This window comes from Equus quagga, unplaced genomic scaffold (genome assembly GCF_021613505.1).
Source record: "Equus quagga isolate Etosha38 unplaced genomic scaffold, UCLA_HA_Equagga_1.0 73442_RagTag, whole genome shotgun sequence".
In the NCBI taxonomy this organism is placed as follows: domain Eukaryota; kingdom Metazoa; phylum Chordata; class Mammalia; order Perissodactyla; family Equidae; genus Equus; species Equus quagga.
This window is the reverse complement of record NW_025802777.1, coordinates 4,053,599-4,070,714: the sequence shown is the minus strand read 5'-3', so window position 1 is coordinate 4,070,714 and position 17,116 is coordinate 4,053,599. Positions and strand designations below refer to the sequence as shown.

Below are 17,116 nucleotides of genomic sequence, written 5' to 3'. Positions count from 1 at the left end.
TTTTAAAAAATAAAGTTCTGAGTTTTTTTTTTTTCAGGCTTTCTCATTCTTTCAAAGCTTCTACCTTAAAGTGTGTGAAGAGGCATTTTAGTATGTTGAGGGTAGCTTACCCCAAACTTCAATTAAAACTGACGCTCAGCAGGAAATCTGTTCTTATTCCACTTTAAAGGGTGTTGGAGAATGTTGAAAGACTAAGCTCAATTTTGAACAGCCTTTTGTAGCCCCTAAATGTCTTGCTTTTAGAGGATGCAGTCATCACGGGCGAGCGTCTCTGAAGGCACTCACACTAGGAAGAGGCAGGAGCAGGATTTGAACCGAGATCCTTTGTAGGGCAGATCAGAGAGGAAGGCTGTGCAAATTACTCCTTAGCAGTGGGGGAGGGAGACCTGGCTACCCGGCAAAATAAATCCCACAAAAGATTTTTGATTAATCAACTCCTCCTGAGAGGCCTGGACAACTGATTTTCACTAAGATTCTGATTGTATTCTCCCCTGCCCCATTCTTCCCATTTTATTATGGATGTCTTCAATGTACGTCCAATCTGTGTGCTTCAGATTTAAAAAAATTCCACAAAGCATTGGTTGTTTCCTTGGATGATCTGATCACAGCTTCTTGCAAAATTTCCTGTGAGTGAATATTTTATTCATTAGGATTTTGAGCAATTAATCCCATACCTTGACCAAAATCATGGCCCAAGCCAAACCTTGCTGCCTTGTTTTTCCCCCACTGGCCCTGTGTTTGTTTTCCCAGATCAGCCATGAAAGCTAGGAATTCATCCTTGTCTCTGGATGAGACTATTGTGTCAGGCAAGGAATTGATTTTGAGTTTGTTTGCATATTTTTATTTCATCAGAAAGTTCTAAAGATATGCAACTTCAAGGGAACTTTAAAAAATGTCTGTTTATGGTTAAGGATTATTTCATACCAGGGGTACCACACAAAAGCAAATGGATTTCTTTATAAACAGAATTGTTCAAGTTTGGGTTTTGACACTTCTTGCTCTAAAATCATTCTTCTGTTGCAGAGAGTGCTTCTGTCCCTCCGAGGTCCTCTGAACCCAGTGTTCCAGAACACCGCAGCAGTAGGCAACCTTATCAGGTGATTTAGACCATTTTTCCTCTTTTTGGACTTTTTCTGCCATTTAGAAACTCTTGCATTGTCATCAGTGCTTATAAAACAGTGCTTTTTTTTTTAATGTTCATGATGGAAGCACGTGACCTTTGCTCACCTCCACGTCAACCGCTCAGCTTGGGGGGAACGGGGCAGGGACATGTGGTATCTCTTGCCCTTTGTAGCTAGTTTTGGGGGGAAAGATGAGACGTTTACCTGGGGCCTTGTAGATCTTGATTCATCGGTTAGACGTCTACATAGAGATGTTGAGTGTGCAGCTGGATGTACAAGTCTGGAGTCCAAGGAGAGGCATGAGTTGTAGATGTTGTCAGTTCTTGGCCAAATTTTGATGGGCACTGTCCTTCCAAGGGGCATTAACTCAAAGAAAAGAGCCGATTAGGAGCCATGAGGACACAGTATGTTAATTTTCTGATACAGAATCAGCGTTGGTTTTCATACATAAATGAATTAGAGTTTACATGCAGAAAACACGATTCTTTAGATGCAAAGTCATATTATGCAAAAAATATATAACGGGCACCGTTTTCTGACCTGTATAATTGCAATTTCAAAGGAGAAGTACTTCGATGCGATTCTGCAATAGTGTCTGCGATAAGTACGGATGGTCTCCACTGGTAGCCTTTGGAAACGCCAAGCTCACAGATTGCATTTCTGACACCACGCTGGGTCAGACGGTCTTGGCTTTGTTCTGCCTGGGAGTCGCTATTAGCATGATGGACGTGCTGCTCTGGAGAGCGTGCCTTCGCAGCCCCATCACTCTTGTTGGCATAGATATTCACTTGAGTTTCCAGGCAGCTCCAGGCTGTAATATTCCCCCATGCAGTTGGGATTCAGCTCAACACATACCTCTTCCTGGTGATGTGTGCCTCCCAGGTCTTTGGGGAATGGGGAGCTTTGATGGATGCTCAACCGTGTATCATTGAGAGGACCTAAGTGATGCTGTTAGTGCAACCCAGGTAGCCAGGCAGGCAGACAGATAAGGGTCTGCGGCACAAAAGAAGATGGGCCTGAGTGACAAATGGTGAGCTCCTGCTACCAGTTCAAGCTGCTTTCCTCAGGCTGGATGTCAGGAAAATGGAGAGGTAAACGTCTACCCATCAACGCTGCTCTTTTGCTATGCGTATCTTTTAATGCATTTAATTTGGCACTGGGAGGGATGGCTGTAGAGATGCAATAGGTTCCCTTTTGAAAGTCTGGCCTCTTAACTAAGAGGTGGGGGTGAAAGGGAGTAATTGCTGGGCTGGGAAGGATGTTTCTTGTCTGGAACCCCCATGACTAGACCTGAGTGGGGGCCACAGGCTAATGAAGGGTCCTTGCCCACTCAGCGCCAAACATGGTCACCCCAAGAACACATTCAAGCCAACCATTATTTCTGTGGCCTTTCTGTGGTTACCTTTTTCTGTCGCGTGTCTTTCCATTAGACAAGCCACAATGATCAGGTCTGGGGTGGGGTGATGGAGCAGGTGGGGACGAGATTCAGAAGAGGGTCATGTCAGATGATTGCCCTGGAAGAATCAACGAGGGAAAAGGGGAACTCTCAGTGCGTTTGGACACAGGAATGGAGAATGACATTTCAGAGCTGGGAGTGGATGCTTCTGAAAGCTTCAAGTGTTGTTTTGAAAGTACATAGGGAGAGAAATTTAAGAACTGTCTGCTACTTAAACATGCAACCAGCTAAATAATCTATTGGTGGAAATTGGCCATCGCGGTGCTGAGTCCTGGGGCTGGTCACACACACCTGTGTTTCCTAAAGTGTTTGTAAGGCTCCCAGGAGAGCAGTGCATCAGGGTCCTTAAGAAACAAATCAGGATGCCAGGAAAGATGCTTTTGCCTGGGCTAAAAACTGGTGAGGGTTTATTCAATAGCAGGATTTTTCTACTTAGAGTGGAGGAACTTAGAACAAGCACAGTTCTGAAGAGGTCCATCTTTGATCATTAACCGAAGGGTGCCTTTGCAGGTACCAGCCAAGGCACTGTTTCCAGGATGCCCTTTTGGAGAACCTGGACACAAGCTGTGCTTCCCATGAGGCAAAGGAAGGAGGGAGCAAGATGGGCTGGAGCGGAAAGGGCCAGGCCTAGGAGCATGATGGCTCCCTTCTGTGTCCTTGGCCCAAAGAGGATGCAGTCCTGCATGTGGTCAACTGGCCACTTGAGAGCTGCCAGGTGGCTGAGCCAGAGCTTGTGGAATCAGGTCAAGGCAACTCTTAGCACACAGCTTCCTTTTAGAACTCCCCAAGGCCAGGCCTGCAGCCTTGCCTGGCCTATGTGGCCGTGTTCCTGCTGTGCAGGCCGTGAGGACCTTCCTCAGAACTCATTAGGCCACGGTGCAAGGGCAACGCAATCTGTGCTTTCTTTTTTCATAAACTTTCTCCATTCTGCGTTGAGCCTTGCTCCCTAAAGGGCCCAGGAGAGGCAGCTGAGAGCTATTCAGAACCCCTTCATTTGTCCTTTCATCCTGGCCTCCTCTCCACGTGCCTCACTGTGACTCCAATTTGTCACAGAGCCACCTGTGCTGCTGTGAGGTGTTTCCACCACTGGCCCAGTGGGACTCCTCCCGGAAAGCTGGCTTGTTAGAGTTCAGGGTTGTTGACTACAGATTACACTATTTTGCAGAGAATCTGCACTGGGCTTCGGTCCTGAAAAGCCTGTAGATTAAGCTGAGAGAGCTCAAGCTGTGAGGCAGCCTCCAGCAACAGCACTTCCCAATCCCCATCGCTGTGGGACCGGGTGGGTCAGAAGCATGTCCTGTCTGTGGAGACACAGCCTGTATGGCAGCAATGGAAGCTTCTGCTCTGTGTTAATAGGTCTCAGAGCAGGGCCATCTTGGTTTTGTCAACAGGGCAGCAACTGTCGAGTCCCTGTGTTTGTACTTTCCCCATGCTGACCTTCTCATCCGCTCAACCTGGTGGCCTTATTTGCCCTCAGCATTTTCAGAAGATCCAATGGATGACCATTGACTATGCACAGTCTAGCACAGCATTCCTAGGCGCTCATTAAACGCTCAGTGTTACGTTGTCACAGCAAGGCGATACAAGGAGCCTGTATGCATGTAGACACAGTTCCTTTGCTGATAATCACAATCCAATCATGACAAGAAATATTATCAAACTGGTATACGTGAGTCTGCAACATAAAAATAACAGTTTCTTTTGGGTTCTTGAAAAAAGGTAAATAATTCCATGTCAAGTTGCCGTTTCCCTCCTTTATGGTCTTGGGCACTTTGGTTTCCTTCAAGGGTCTCCTTGATCCAAGACAGGGGAGGTCTGAAGGGCCAGAGGCTGCACACGGGAATCATCGAGGTGGCCTTGCGATGCCAAGATTCCTGGTCTCCACCTATTGACCTCCTGGCTCAGGAGGCAGCCTGAGCACCTCGGTGTTTTAGACAACTGGAGGTGGTTCTGACACACAACTGGGTTCAAGGGTTATTGGCTGTCTCATAGCAAGACAGAAAAGGGGGTTGCTGGAAGGGCGAGTGGGACATTGCCAAAGATCACCTTGCCTACTTTGAAATTTCACACCACCCAATAATTATGATTTGCTCAGAGTCCAAAGCCATTCATGATACCTGTGCTAACTACACTGGGGAGGAGAGGGAGCTCCTCCCAGGGGGTGATGGTGCCTGGGCTCTTGCTGGAATTATGTGGCCTCCCCTACAAGTAGAGGAGAGTGCTGCAGACACCGAGCCTTGGAGCATGTGACCACAGCCAGCTCAGGGCTGAGCACAGGCTCTGAGGAGCAGGCAGCGTTTCTGGGTTCCTCTCACCCTCACCTTCAATGCCACGACTTCCAGTCCCACTCAGGGTTCTACACATCTGTGTCTACACCTCCAGGCTGTAGTGAGCTCTATACGCCATGTCTTCATCGTGCATCACCAAGCATGAATTTAATTACATCCCACACTCAATAGTTACTAACACAGGAAGCTGGAATTTTGATACTTTTAGGAAGGAATAGAAAATGGCCTTTGCCTCTGCAGCAGCCCCCCATAACTCTTGCTCCTTCCACATCCTTTCAGTTAAGGTCCAGAATGCCAGAGGCCCCCACTGCCATGGGGAAGATCAAGATGAGATGTCATGGGGAAGCTCTTTTTTCAAATCTCTAATTATCTCCTGATGCTTTCAGTGCTGACAGTTCTTAGAAAACTTCAGAAGGCGTGAGGGCTCGTCTCAGGGATGGTGTCATCAGGGACAGGCTGTGTGCTGGAGGTTTGCCCCACAGAAGGCCAGCCACCGTGGGCAGAAGCTACAAGGGGGCCGATGGCTGATGCAGGTCAGGTCCGTTGGGTGATGCTAGGTTAGATACCATGAGAAGAGGCGCCTAGTGGCTGCCTGGAGCCCGCTCCCTTGCTCATCCCCACCTCTCAGCCCACTCTCTGCTGGGGTCTTACCTGAACTTGGAACTCTTCACTAGAGGCTGAGAGATGGGGCAATCCTTGTTCCCGCCACCAGCTGGCAGAAATGGGGATGTGTTTCCTGTATCCTGGCTCCCAAAGAAAGCCTGATGCACGTGGAGATGCATCTATCACCTACAAATGTGAATATCTTGGGACCCTGCTGGTTTAGCAGTCCTTCTCGTTATAGCGGTAGACCAGAAGCTCTCCAGGTGCTTGTTAAAATGCAAACTCTTGAGCCTCTTCTAGACTTTCTGGATCATAATCTCTGGGAGATAGGGCCAAAGAATGGATATTTTTGCTATGTTCCGCAGATGATCTGCTTTGAAGAAAACGTTTTTGTGGCCCAGTGTGAAAACATCACAGATGTGAATAGTGTTGTTTCCAAGGGAAAATCATCTCTGACAGAAAGTTTAGGGGCTTTCTTAAAACCGTGCATTTAGAATGGCTTGTATTGCGTGGCCCCACAACACTGAGAAGACTTTGAGATTCTTGTGGGGGGCAGTGATGAATGTCAAATGGAAGAGTCTTGAGACTGAGATGCGCCACAATGCAAGTGGCACCATAGTTGAGGAAGACTTTTTTACACCTCTGGAGTTTTAGATGGGTCTTAAGGCACACCGCATTCGATATGAAGGAAAGAAATGGTATGTCAGGCTGTGGAGACCCCAGATCATGTATTGAATTGTAGGAAGGATCAGAAGGAGGAAATAGAGACTGATTTTCAAGTCTGACATATACCAAAACATGACACTTTTCTTCTCTCGTTATTTCTATTCTGGATGAATCAACAGTTAGGATATATCATGCTGACGTTATTTTCCAGACAAGGGTTTCTGTTGATGAAGTACGGTTAACTCGGGTGTAACTGTCTGTGAAACACATTAGGACAAAACCAATAAGTAAAATTGGAGATTTTTAGTAAAAATTGCAATCAGTTAATGAGACAGGCAAGTGTCTTTTATTTTTACACAAAGCCGCAGGGTTTACAAATATTTTGCATCTTGATGAATATTTAAAACAAAGATCCCTCCTTTTCCTCTCCTCTTTCCGGGCCTGGACTCACTGTCAGTCAATTTTTCTGGTTATTTTAGGCAACTCTCTCTTTCCTCCTGAGTCTGTCAGTTTTGGGGGGTGAGCAGATGAACAACTCAAAACCTGGATCAAGACCTCCCCACTAATTGCTCCCCTATTGAGATCAACAGAAATAAACTCCTGATAAATTTAGAAAATAGCAATGCCTTTGTGCAACCCAACAATGACAACAAAAAGCAAAAACAAGACCCAAAATGTCAGGTATAGCCCCAGCGGAAGCACAATTCGTAAAGCACGTTGCTGAGGTAGCCCCATCAGCTCTCCAGTTCTCCTGGTGTGATGGGGAGTCAACAAGCCGAGACCACGAGCCAGAGAGTTTCTATCCTTAAGACTCACTGCCATTCCATTGCAATGTAAATAATTTATGGTGCCTGGTTGCATTATTTAAGATGTTAAATGCAGCTACCATGCCCTGGAACCTGAGCTGGCATTCTCAGGACTGGCAGGAAAGCATGTTGTATATATTTAAGTAGGGCAATACTCTGACACAGGCATTGGCCTGTCTGGAGGAGTAAGCGGTTTGCTTGGGAGGACATTTCAGAACGAGAGTGGCAAAGACTCCTTGCCTCCCTGATGGGAGCCAGCAACATGCATGGTCCGAGGATACCAAAAGGCGATCTACATGGAGTCAGTTCTAAATTTTGCCCCTTTCTTTTAGCAGGAATGTGTGTTATTTAAAGAGGGTTAGAAATATTTTCTACTTTCATACAAAAGCTAGAATTCCGTAAGATAATTGAAAAACAAACCAGTGAATCCTTGCAGTAATTTGCCTTCATGCAAACAACCATTGGATTCTTTGAAGTAGATGGTTCTTTAGGCCCAGAACTTGCAAACTTCCAGAGTGTGTGTTAGTGAAAATAGTGAAATAAAGGCAGGGCCTGCATTAACACTTTTATTCTTTTCTGCACCCTCCCTTTATCTTATCTGAGGAGTGGAGCTTCCTTCTCAAGTGAGTCTTTTATATGGATCTCAACCCACTAAATCGATCTCTTTCCCTTTGTTACCAGGGACCTGATGACCGTCAACAGGGCCCAACAAGTCGTCCACAGGTTTCCTTTATCATGGCCAGCCCTCGGAAGGTCAGGAATGTGACTTTGGTATAGGACAGATGCCCCTTGGGCTCCATGTCGCCCTTGGCTGACAACCTCCATCACGACCAAGTCATCCTTCTTCTCTGTCCCGATGCCGTGCTCCAGCTTCACCAGCACCACCTGGAAGAAGTGATATTGGAATCCTCAGAACGGATTTTTTATAGTGAGAGAAGGAATCTATTTTCCCAGCTTCCAGAGGAGAATTTGACTTTTAAAATGTTTCAAGATTTCAGTGAATTCCCCAAAGCGGCTCAGTAAAAGCTGCCCATTCGTCATGATAATGTTCCTCATCATTCAACACTCCGGCTTCTAATCCAATAAATGGTAGATAAGTCTGTAACCAACCAGGACTTTTAAAATGTCTTTATTATCTTAAATCATATGAAGATGATATTTATGTATGTTTAATATGTGGGCATTATTGCGTATTGTCAGTGGAAAAAGAGGATAAAAATTAGGATCAATCAGACGTCTAAAATTGCCTGGAAAATCAGAACTCATAGGTTAAAAATACGATTAAATCCCAAAGTTGATGTATACCTTGCAAAATATCTCATTATTGGATATTCACATGAAGTTATTCCTTTTTTTCTGTTCCCTTGTCCGTCTTGCTCTCATGTCCTCAAATGAGTTAGATGTGGATCACGCTTTGGAGGGGACCGCCCTCACACGCCACAAACGCCATGAAAAACCTGGAGATGGGTAATGTGTTCTTTAATAAATAAAAGAGAAAACACCAAGACACTTGTATTGCCTTTTTTTTTTAACTCTTTACTGTTCAGACGGTAGTTTAAAGAATCACAGTGTTTAGAAATCAAACATTGTCCAAGAAGCAAAACAGGAGACTTCCGCAAAAAAAAAAAGTTTTTTCTCATGGAGATATTCTCAGTGTGTTTCACTGCCCACCCCATCGCTCCATATTAACCTAGAGGCATGACTATTCTTTGGCTGAGCTCTGAGCTGGTTAGAATAGATTTATACGATGGTTAGTAATTAGCAACTGCTCTGAGCTCCCCATGCCCAACCATGCTATTGCCAAAGTAGAATTTGACTTTCAAAATGTTAAGAATTTAGTGAATTCCTTAAAGTTGCTAGGTAGAAGATGCAAATTCATTGTGACGATGTTTCTCATCACTCAGCACTCCTGCTTGCTAATCCAATAAATGGGAGATAAGTCTATAGACTACCATGATTTATAAAATATTTTTATGATCTTAAATCACGTTCAGTTCTTACCCTGAACCCCCTCCTATGAATCAGCAACTAACAAGGGGTATTTGCTGGCAGAGCATGGGGCCGGGGCAGGTTTCTGTTCTGATTGGCTGACGCCCATATAGCATTTCTATTCTGATTGGTCGATGCCATCCAATGTCTACTCTGATTGGGTGGTGTTCGTGCCTTACAGCTTGTCATATTCTTTGAATATCACCACTGCTTAGAGGACTCTGAAAAAAAAAAAGTCATGTCTTCTAGGGCTGTGTTCCTATTATGAGGGAGTTGGCTGCCTCTTTCCTTTGGAGAAGGACTAAAAATGCAGAATTTCAAAAACCCGTGAATATTGCTTTCCAAAGAGTCCTTTATATGTAAAAAATTGCCAATTTGACTATTTAAAAATGAGACTCTTGTTTAGTACAATAACTTCTTTACTCCCTGCCAGTGTGATTCTCTCTCCTGCCACCGTCCTTGCATGAGTACAAGTCAAGGAGAAAAGCAAGAAGGTACGTGAGACCCTTTGGGCAGAGCTGTTCAATGAGTAAACTCCATTCTCCTCACTTAATAGTTTGCTCTCCTTAAACTACCGCAGACCCCAGATCTAGAAACAAGGCAAATGTCATGTCATTGATGCAAACTTTACAGAACCTAGCATTCTGTAGGCGTTTGGTAAATTTTGATACCAGACAGGTCAATATTGAGAAAGACTGTATGTTGAAGTATCATATTTGCCATCTGCCTGCTGTAAGAATCATATTTATGTGATTATTTTAGGAGCCGGGGGGGGGGTCTCATGAAGAATATACTTGAACTTTAAGTTTTGAACTCTGGAGAACAATGCGAAATGATCGTCATAGAAATTTCGCCAACTTACTATGTGCTTGTTGAATCACCCTTAAAATATTTTTTATTTATCAGACTCTGGCGAATTTCCCTGTGTCATTAAGGAACAGGTTCTTACAGTAGCTTATTCTAGGAGTAACTTTTCTCCAAGGGATCCGTGGCCAGGTTTTATTTCACAAGAAGTAGTTAAGTTATTTGAAGAGAACTGTCTGGAGCTGCACTGTCCAATACCACGGCCACATGTGGCTATTTCCATGTATACTATTGGAAATTCAATAAAATGTAAGACTCATTTCCTCACTCCCACTAGCCTCTTGTCAAGTACTCACCAGCCACGTGTGGCTAGTGGCTGCTGTGTTGGACAGTGCAGATGACAGCTTTCACTGTTGCAGAAAGTTCTCTTGGACAGTGCTGACCTGGAGTTAGCTAATCGGAAATGACCTTGACGTGTCCACGAGGTCTCTTTTACACAATCGCGCAACCCGTGTTTTCTCTCAGCGTTAGGTCTGTGCACTCGCCAATTTCTATTTAGGAATCCTGCAAACCCCAAGGCAGCTTTCAACTGAAAATGGCGTTTTGCTGATGTGGTAAATTCACCTCTCTCTTCTGCAATGCAGAGAGCTGAAGCAGGCTCGGGGGGATGAAGGGAGAGGAGTCCATCACAGCAAAACATCATGGCCAAGGGTGTTTCTCAGAACGATAGATGCGGCTCTCTGCTAATGAACGGCTATGAGGCCACAGATTTCTCTAAACAAATCTCTCTCAAAGCTTTGTGTCATAAAATCCTAGCCAGGGAAACCACATCTGCCCATCGTCGCAGGGAGCTTTCACCTTGGTTACTCTGTCAGGTTCCAAGCCCATGAAGTCAACGATCTTCCATGGTTCACTTAGAGCAGCACTGAAGTGGTAATGTCAATACACTGAAGATAGTTGGAGAGCTCCGACAGAAGCACTTCCTCTGCGCTGTGCTGTCTTGACCTTGGAAAACAGTGAGAAGGCTTACATTTGGGCTGCCAGTTCCTAGGAGTTTGATGACCTAAGAGGTGAATGAGTGCTGCCGAGCATACAGGAGGCGCTGTGTCAACATCTGGACCCGCCGTTTAAGGGCTTTTGGTGTCACTGGGGAAGAACACTCCATCCTGTGTAAAGAGGGCGGATGTTCCTCTCTGAGGAACAGCTGAGAACTTGGACTTCAGAGAGGAGAGAAGTAGGCGAGAGGCAAGACAGTAAGGAAGGGTTCAGGGGGAAGGAGAATGGAATAGATGGGTGGCCTAGCAGGCCTGGGGCAGGACTAGTGGGCCTGAGGAGCTGTTACCATCCATAGGGATGATGGGGAAGGGAGAGTGGCTAGATCTGTAGGCAGAGGGCCCCCAACAGTGCTGGGCCTTAGGTAGAGGGACACAGCCAAGCCATGGAAACCCCACGGGGAGAGAGTCAGGTGAGAAACCCTCCATCCTCTCACTCTCCTGCTCATGTCTCCTGTTGACCAAGCCCGACCGGAGCCAGAGGTCCAGGGAGCCCACTGAAGTCATGGATGTGGAGGGGCAGGCAGAAGCTACCAGCCAGGAGGACCAGGCAACATTTAGGAAACAGAACTCAAGGAATGGGAGTGTGTTTATAAAGTCATGGGGAAAGATGCTTTGCCTCGTTGTGTTCTGCTTTTCCTTTCTTTAAGGATGAATCCATTTACCCAAAGAGGATGCCAGTGGAAAGAAAGGCATTTGGCTGTATTGAACTTGAATAGGTCGCATCTTCGGTGCCACATCAGTAGAACAAAGGGATTGGATGGTGGACCCCTAAGTCCCTTCTGGTGCCTAGCTATGTAGAGATGTTCACGCACACGCACGCACCTGTCCCATCCTCATCCGACACGGCCCAGCTGTTAGAACCGAGGCTGCTCCATCCGAATGCGTGCAGGCGTCTCATCCCCACAGCCCTGGGAGGGAGCTGCGTTCGCCTCTCTGCAGATGGTAAATATTTAATTCTCACCTAGCACAGCCTGTAAATCATGCCATGGGCTACGGCCTCTGCTGAGACTCGTCTCCAGCATTTATGAAGCTGGCGCTCCAGCCTGACAGCCTGGATCTGGATGAAACGCTGGGTCTGAGGCCGCAGGCTGGGTGCTGAGCTGCAAGCGACCCCATAGTTGTCTTCCCTTTTCTGCTGAGTGAGCCACGTTCTTTCTAAAAATACAATGAGATGCTGAACCTGGGGACTGTTGAAAAGACTTGTGAGATTTATTGCCCAGTCAACGGCTTCGGACTGAGAGATTCACGCCTGGCCTTATGATCATATTGGGTTGACAAAGCAGAAAATTTATAAGATTCCAGTAAAGTCTATGGGGAAAATGTAGCACAGAATGTATTGATTATATTGCTCTTCAGAAAGCTTAAGAATGGATGATATTTCATAGCATAACTTAATTTGGAAGCAATTGGTAATATTATGTTTCAATATCATGGCTAATAAAGTCTGAGGTAGTTCAAATAATAGGAAATTATTGTCTAAATAAAAAACTAATTTTAAAAATTACAGTTGATCTTGTTTTCTTTTTTTTTTTTTTTCCTCAGAAAGTGCAAATTGGACTGGATTAGGTGAGTTGCAGTCAGCCCGAAGGCTTGTCATATGGCAGAAGCAGGTGACTGAAAAACGCAGTTGTGCCTTCTGCCCTCACAACTGTGTGGCACATATGTGTGTGTGTGTGTGTGTGTGTGGGATGTGTGTGTGTGTGTTTGTGTTTGTGTGTGTTTGTGTGTGCGTGGATGGGATGTACATATGTGTGCATATTTGTGTGTGTGCTTCTGTGTGTGTGTGTGTGTGTGTGTGTATAAAGAACAAGCGAAGGGGAGAGACAATTGTTTCGTGTCTATCACAGGGGTCAGTAAACACAGCCCATGAGCCACATCCAGCCTGCTGCTTATTTTTACGTGGCCCATGAACTAAGAAGGTTTTTACTTTTTTAAATGGCTGAAAATAAAAATGGAATGCTATTTCATGACATGTGAAATCATATGAAATTCAAATTTCAGTGTCCACAGGTAAAGGTTGGTTGGAACCAAGCCAGTACTTATTTACATTTACGGATTGTCTGTGGCTGCTTCCGCACCACAATGGCAGAGTCGGGCAGTTGGGACAGAGAGTGTATGGCCCACAAAGCCTAAAATCTTTACTGTCTGGCCTTTTGTGGAAAAAGTGTGCCAACCCCGGTCTCCAGCACACAGGCTCTTTCTTGGATTATTTCTCTTAATCCTCACTTCATCCCGTGGTGCTCTTTTGTCTCCATTGAACCATGAGCAAAGTGGTTCAAACCTACAGTCACAGAGTGACATGCGTGTCTTCTGACCTCAGGTCTTTCTGACTCTGAAGCTGGTACTCTGTTTACTCTCTGTGCTGGGTGACATCTTCTCCTGGGTCTCTACCACTCTTAGGATAAAATCTAAAATCCTATCGTGGCCTGTGAGGCCCTGCAGGGTCTACCCTTAGCCTTTCCTCGCCATTCACTGCTCTCCACAAATCATGCTCCAGTCACCACAGTGCAGGAAGTTCTGCTGGGATCAGTGGTCCTGTCCACCTCAGGCCCTTTGCACATGCTGGTCTTTCTGCTTGGAACACTCACCTCCTCCCTCTTCACTTTGTCCAGCTACAGCTGATCCTTCAGATCCTCCTTGATGAAGCCATCTGGATGGTTTTGTACTATGTCAATTAAGTTCTCTTCCTTCTGTGGTTCTGGGTGGGAGCTGGCCACAGAGAAATATGTCCAAGATTTGGAAGGTAGATGTGAAGGCCGGTGACTTTAGGCTCAGAAGGATGGGTGTGGTGGACCAGATGCCCTTGAAGCTCGCACATGCTGAGGCTGATCTGCCTGCTCACCTCACTATCCTGGGCAGCCGTGGGGGCTGCAGCTCCTCCAGCTCGCCCAGGACCTTCTCCCTCTGCTTCCGTGGCTCCTGAGCGGCGGCGTGAGCAGCTCTTGGGGAAGGGTGCCAGCTTCTGCAGGCTGCCTGAGTCATTGGGTTAGGTGAGCTGAGAGAAAGGCAGGGTGCTCAGTTTTTCCTCCCATGTCAGGTTTGTGTCTCTGCTGACTCGCACGTCATGTCTAACCCTTCTGGCTGACGGCAGGGGCTGCAGGCCAATCCCAGATGCAGAGGCAGCAGCTCGCCGTGGACTTCTCGTCAGCTTCCCTTTACTGGCCCTGGTTGGTGACTCTTCTGATCCTCTCCTGCTCCCCTTCCGGGCCTTTTCTTCCCAGCATCTCCTATGACTGTGTGAGGTGAATTCCTACAATGAGTCCCTTTTTCTGTATTGCTTGGAACATGCTTCTTCCTGGATGGGACTCTGACATCCTCCCTGTTGGGTTAGTGCCTTGACTATATTAATATGCTATCTTATGCTTGCCCTTCAATGTGCTTAAAACCAATGACTCAATTGCTTGTATGATTAATTACTGAATGCCTACTTTCTCATTAAATTCTGTGAAGGTGGGTGGGCTCTGTGTTCACCTTGTTTGCCCTGTGGCCCTCATTCTACTTTGACCAGGGCAGGCACGTCCCGTGTGGTCAATAAATACTCGTAGGGTGAATGATTTATTCCAAAAGCAGCCAGGGGACGTGAAAATTGATGTTGCTTTTAGGCATTCATTCACATTGTTTTCAGAATCTCCAGGCTGTCAAGGGCCATTGATTAATGCACATTAGCGCCACTTTCCACTCATTGGCTCACCCAGTGCCACAGCATCTCAAGCTGAGGGGACACAAATACCCACCTGTGGCTGAAGGACATCCCTCTAAGATAATCACCATGATTTCTTTGGTCAGGTGTCATTGTAGAGTTTCATTTTCCCTCTTTGGAGTCTAGAGGCCCCCCAGAAGCATGATGCAGAGGAAAGAGCCTGGAAAGGAGCAACTGGGCTTGCTGCTGACTTGCTGTGTGACCTTGGGCAAGTCATCTGACACATCTGAGCCATACGCTCAGTGGTAATGGCTCTTCTTCCAGTGGGTGTATGGGTAAGCGCTTGAATTTCTTAAATATGGACAGGTGCCGGTGACCTTCAGTTGAGGACAGGTTCCTAGACGTTCTCCAATGCTTGGGAAAAGCCTGAGAAACTTTCAAATGTCCCATCAGACATTTATGTAAGTGATAAATCTATTTATCTGAGCCTATTTTTCACTATAAATATTTCACACTAAATAAAAACATAAAATATGTACGTCATGTATGTAAGATACACTGAATTTTCCATGAATGCAACTAGCTTGCAAAGCAAGGGAAGATTAAAGTAGGTTTTTGTCGGAGCTTCTTCAAGAGTGGTTTACCCTTTTGGAAAACTGCATCACTGATAGCATTGCCACTTGTAGTATCTGAGTTGCTAATATGACACACAGGGGTCCACGTGGATTCATAGCTGTTGCATTCCTCGTGATTCTAAGTGTAGCTGCAGCTGTAGATACAGTGGACTCCTTCATATGTCTTCCAGTGGAGTCCTGCTGAGCATTACAATTGCTATCTTATAAATGACTTCCCTTCTGTATTTCCTTTATACCACGTATAGGGGATTAAGTTGGAGTTTTTGTCTTGAAATTTACATAGAAATCAGTAAGTTATGTATGAATTTAATTTCAGAATAGTAAATTAGGTGTTGCAAAATAATTATTATTAAAAATAGTGTTGCATTTGAAAGGTTAAGAGCCTTTGTTGCTGAATACAAACATAGGTTCATTTCTCTGACACACAGCAAAGCTAGTCACCAAAATGTCAGTCTTATAGCAAGGAAAGAGGTTTATTATTGAAAGGCAGCCAGATGAGGAGATGGGAGTAAACAACTTAAATCCACTTCCTTGAAGGGAAAAAGGTAGGGGTTTTTCATCTGGGGTTTTAGGTACGGGAGGGGGAGCAAGTGGCCTTGCTGCCTGACACCTTCTCATGAAGTTTACCTTAAGTCTCTGGGGTCATCTTCAGCCTGCGTTTGGCCTTGTGAGTTTGAATCTCTTTTTTCCTTGACTGTCTGGGAAAAACAATTCACTCATATAAGAAAGACCTGGTTAGTTTTAGTAGCTGAGTATGTGCACGTACAGCTGCAGTTTGCAGAACTTATGTCAAATTTCTCTCTCTCTCTTTTGTGCTTTAACCCAGAGAAAGTTTTAACTCACTTGTTCTCAGTTTCACCTTTAGACTACCTGCCTGTGAATGTCTTCTTAGCTTTAGAATATCCCTGTATTTCCCCCATTCAAGTGTCATATTTGACTTCTAAAGGAGGGTTGGCACAGGGAAAAGAGAGGAATCCCCAAATTAACACATTTAAGTATCGATTTCTTCTTTTTCCAGCTGTCATTCCTCTTAACTGAATATTTACATATTGAAAATTTTTTATGTGATGGAGAATTATCAGTGACATCAGAGCTTCAGGGTAATTATAGTGCTGTGTGTGACATTGTCTTGCTTACAAAATACATTTCTGCAGGTGCTTTATGCAGCATTTCCATGTGGCTAAGTTGCCTCTCAAAGTTGGACTTGGGTTCCACTTCTGTCCAGGGTGTAGAAAGGTGGAAAGAACGTCACTCAGACTTTAAGGAGAAAAAGCCAGGTAGACTACAAAATCATAGCTTTTCCTGAACCCATCAGAAAGTCAGAGAGCCGAGATCATGGCGCAATCGAGGAACCTGAAATCCAAGAAGGCGGAGTCTCTCCCCCAAGAAAAGGCAAGACACAAGCAATGCACAGGACGCAAGGGCAACTCTCGGCTGCTGTAAAAGTGTTTCAAGGACAACAGCTAGACTTTACTAATTGCTACAGGCCTACTGGGGACCAGCATGGCAGCAGAGACCCTGGGTGCACCAGACCCAAGGGCAGTCACACTTGTGCACAGACTCTTTTCTAAGGACCTCCCCTAGGGGCTTCCCCGAAAGATGGGAGTGGGAGGCTGGAGAGCCTTGTTGGTGGTGCAGATCTGCAGAACAGGACAAGGCACCACTGCAGGGGCCGAGTGAGCAGGGAGTGGGTGTAGGGGGAAAAAGCAAAAACTCCCTCCCTAATGCCTGATCCTTCACTCAGAGCGACAGCCTTAGCTGCTGGGAAAGGTGGCAGTGAGATTTGTAGCCTCCAAGGTACAGGTACAGACCATTGTTGCTGAGGGAAGGAGAGAAAATAAACCCTGCATCTAGGAGATGGATGGAGAAAGCCGTGGGTCCAGAATCCGACACCAACATCGTCAGGATTGGGGGAGGGTAGGAAACACTCTTGTGTGAGGCTCGCTACAGATATAGAGCCCTTTGGCCTTCATGGGGAAGATGCTCAAAAAGTTGCACCCTGAAGTCCCAAGCACACAGGACCATCTGAGACTGATTCTGGGCTGGTCCACAG

At 45.7% G+C, this 17,116-nt stretch overlaps 1 protein-coding gene across 1 annotated transcript in view; it reads left to right on the top strand.

Annotated features, from left to right (window-relative positions):
* Window positions 1–8,418, top strand: part of LOC124234241 (immunoglobulin superfamily member 5-like) — a 41,370-nt gene extending 32,952 nt beyond the window's left edge. The window contains exons 8-9 of the mRNA XM_046651482.1: window positions 1,024–1,097; window positions 7,622–8,418. Of these exons, the coding sequence (XP_046507438.1) occupies window positions 1,024–1,097; window positions 7,622–7,717 (170 nt within the window). The 3' untranslated portion in view covers window positions 7,718–8,418. The remainder of the gene's footprint in view (window positions 1–1,023; window positions 1,098–7,621) is intronic.
* The last annotated feature ends 8,698 nt before the right edge of the window (window positions 8,419–17,116 follow it).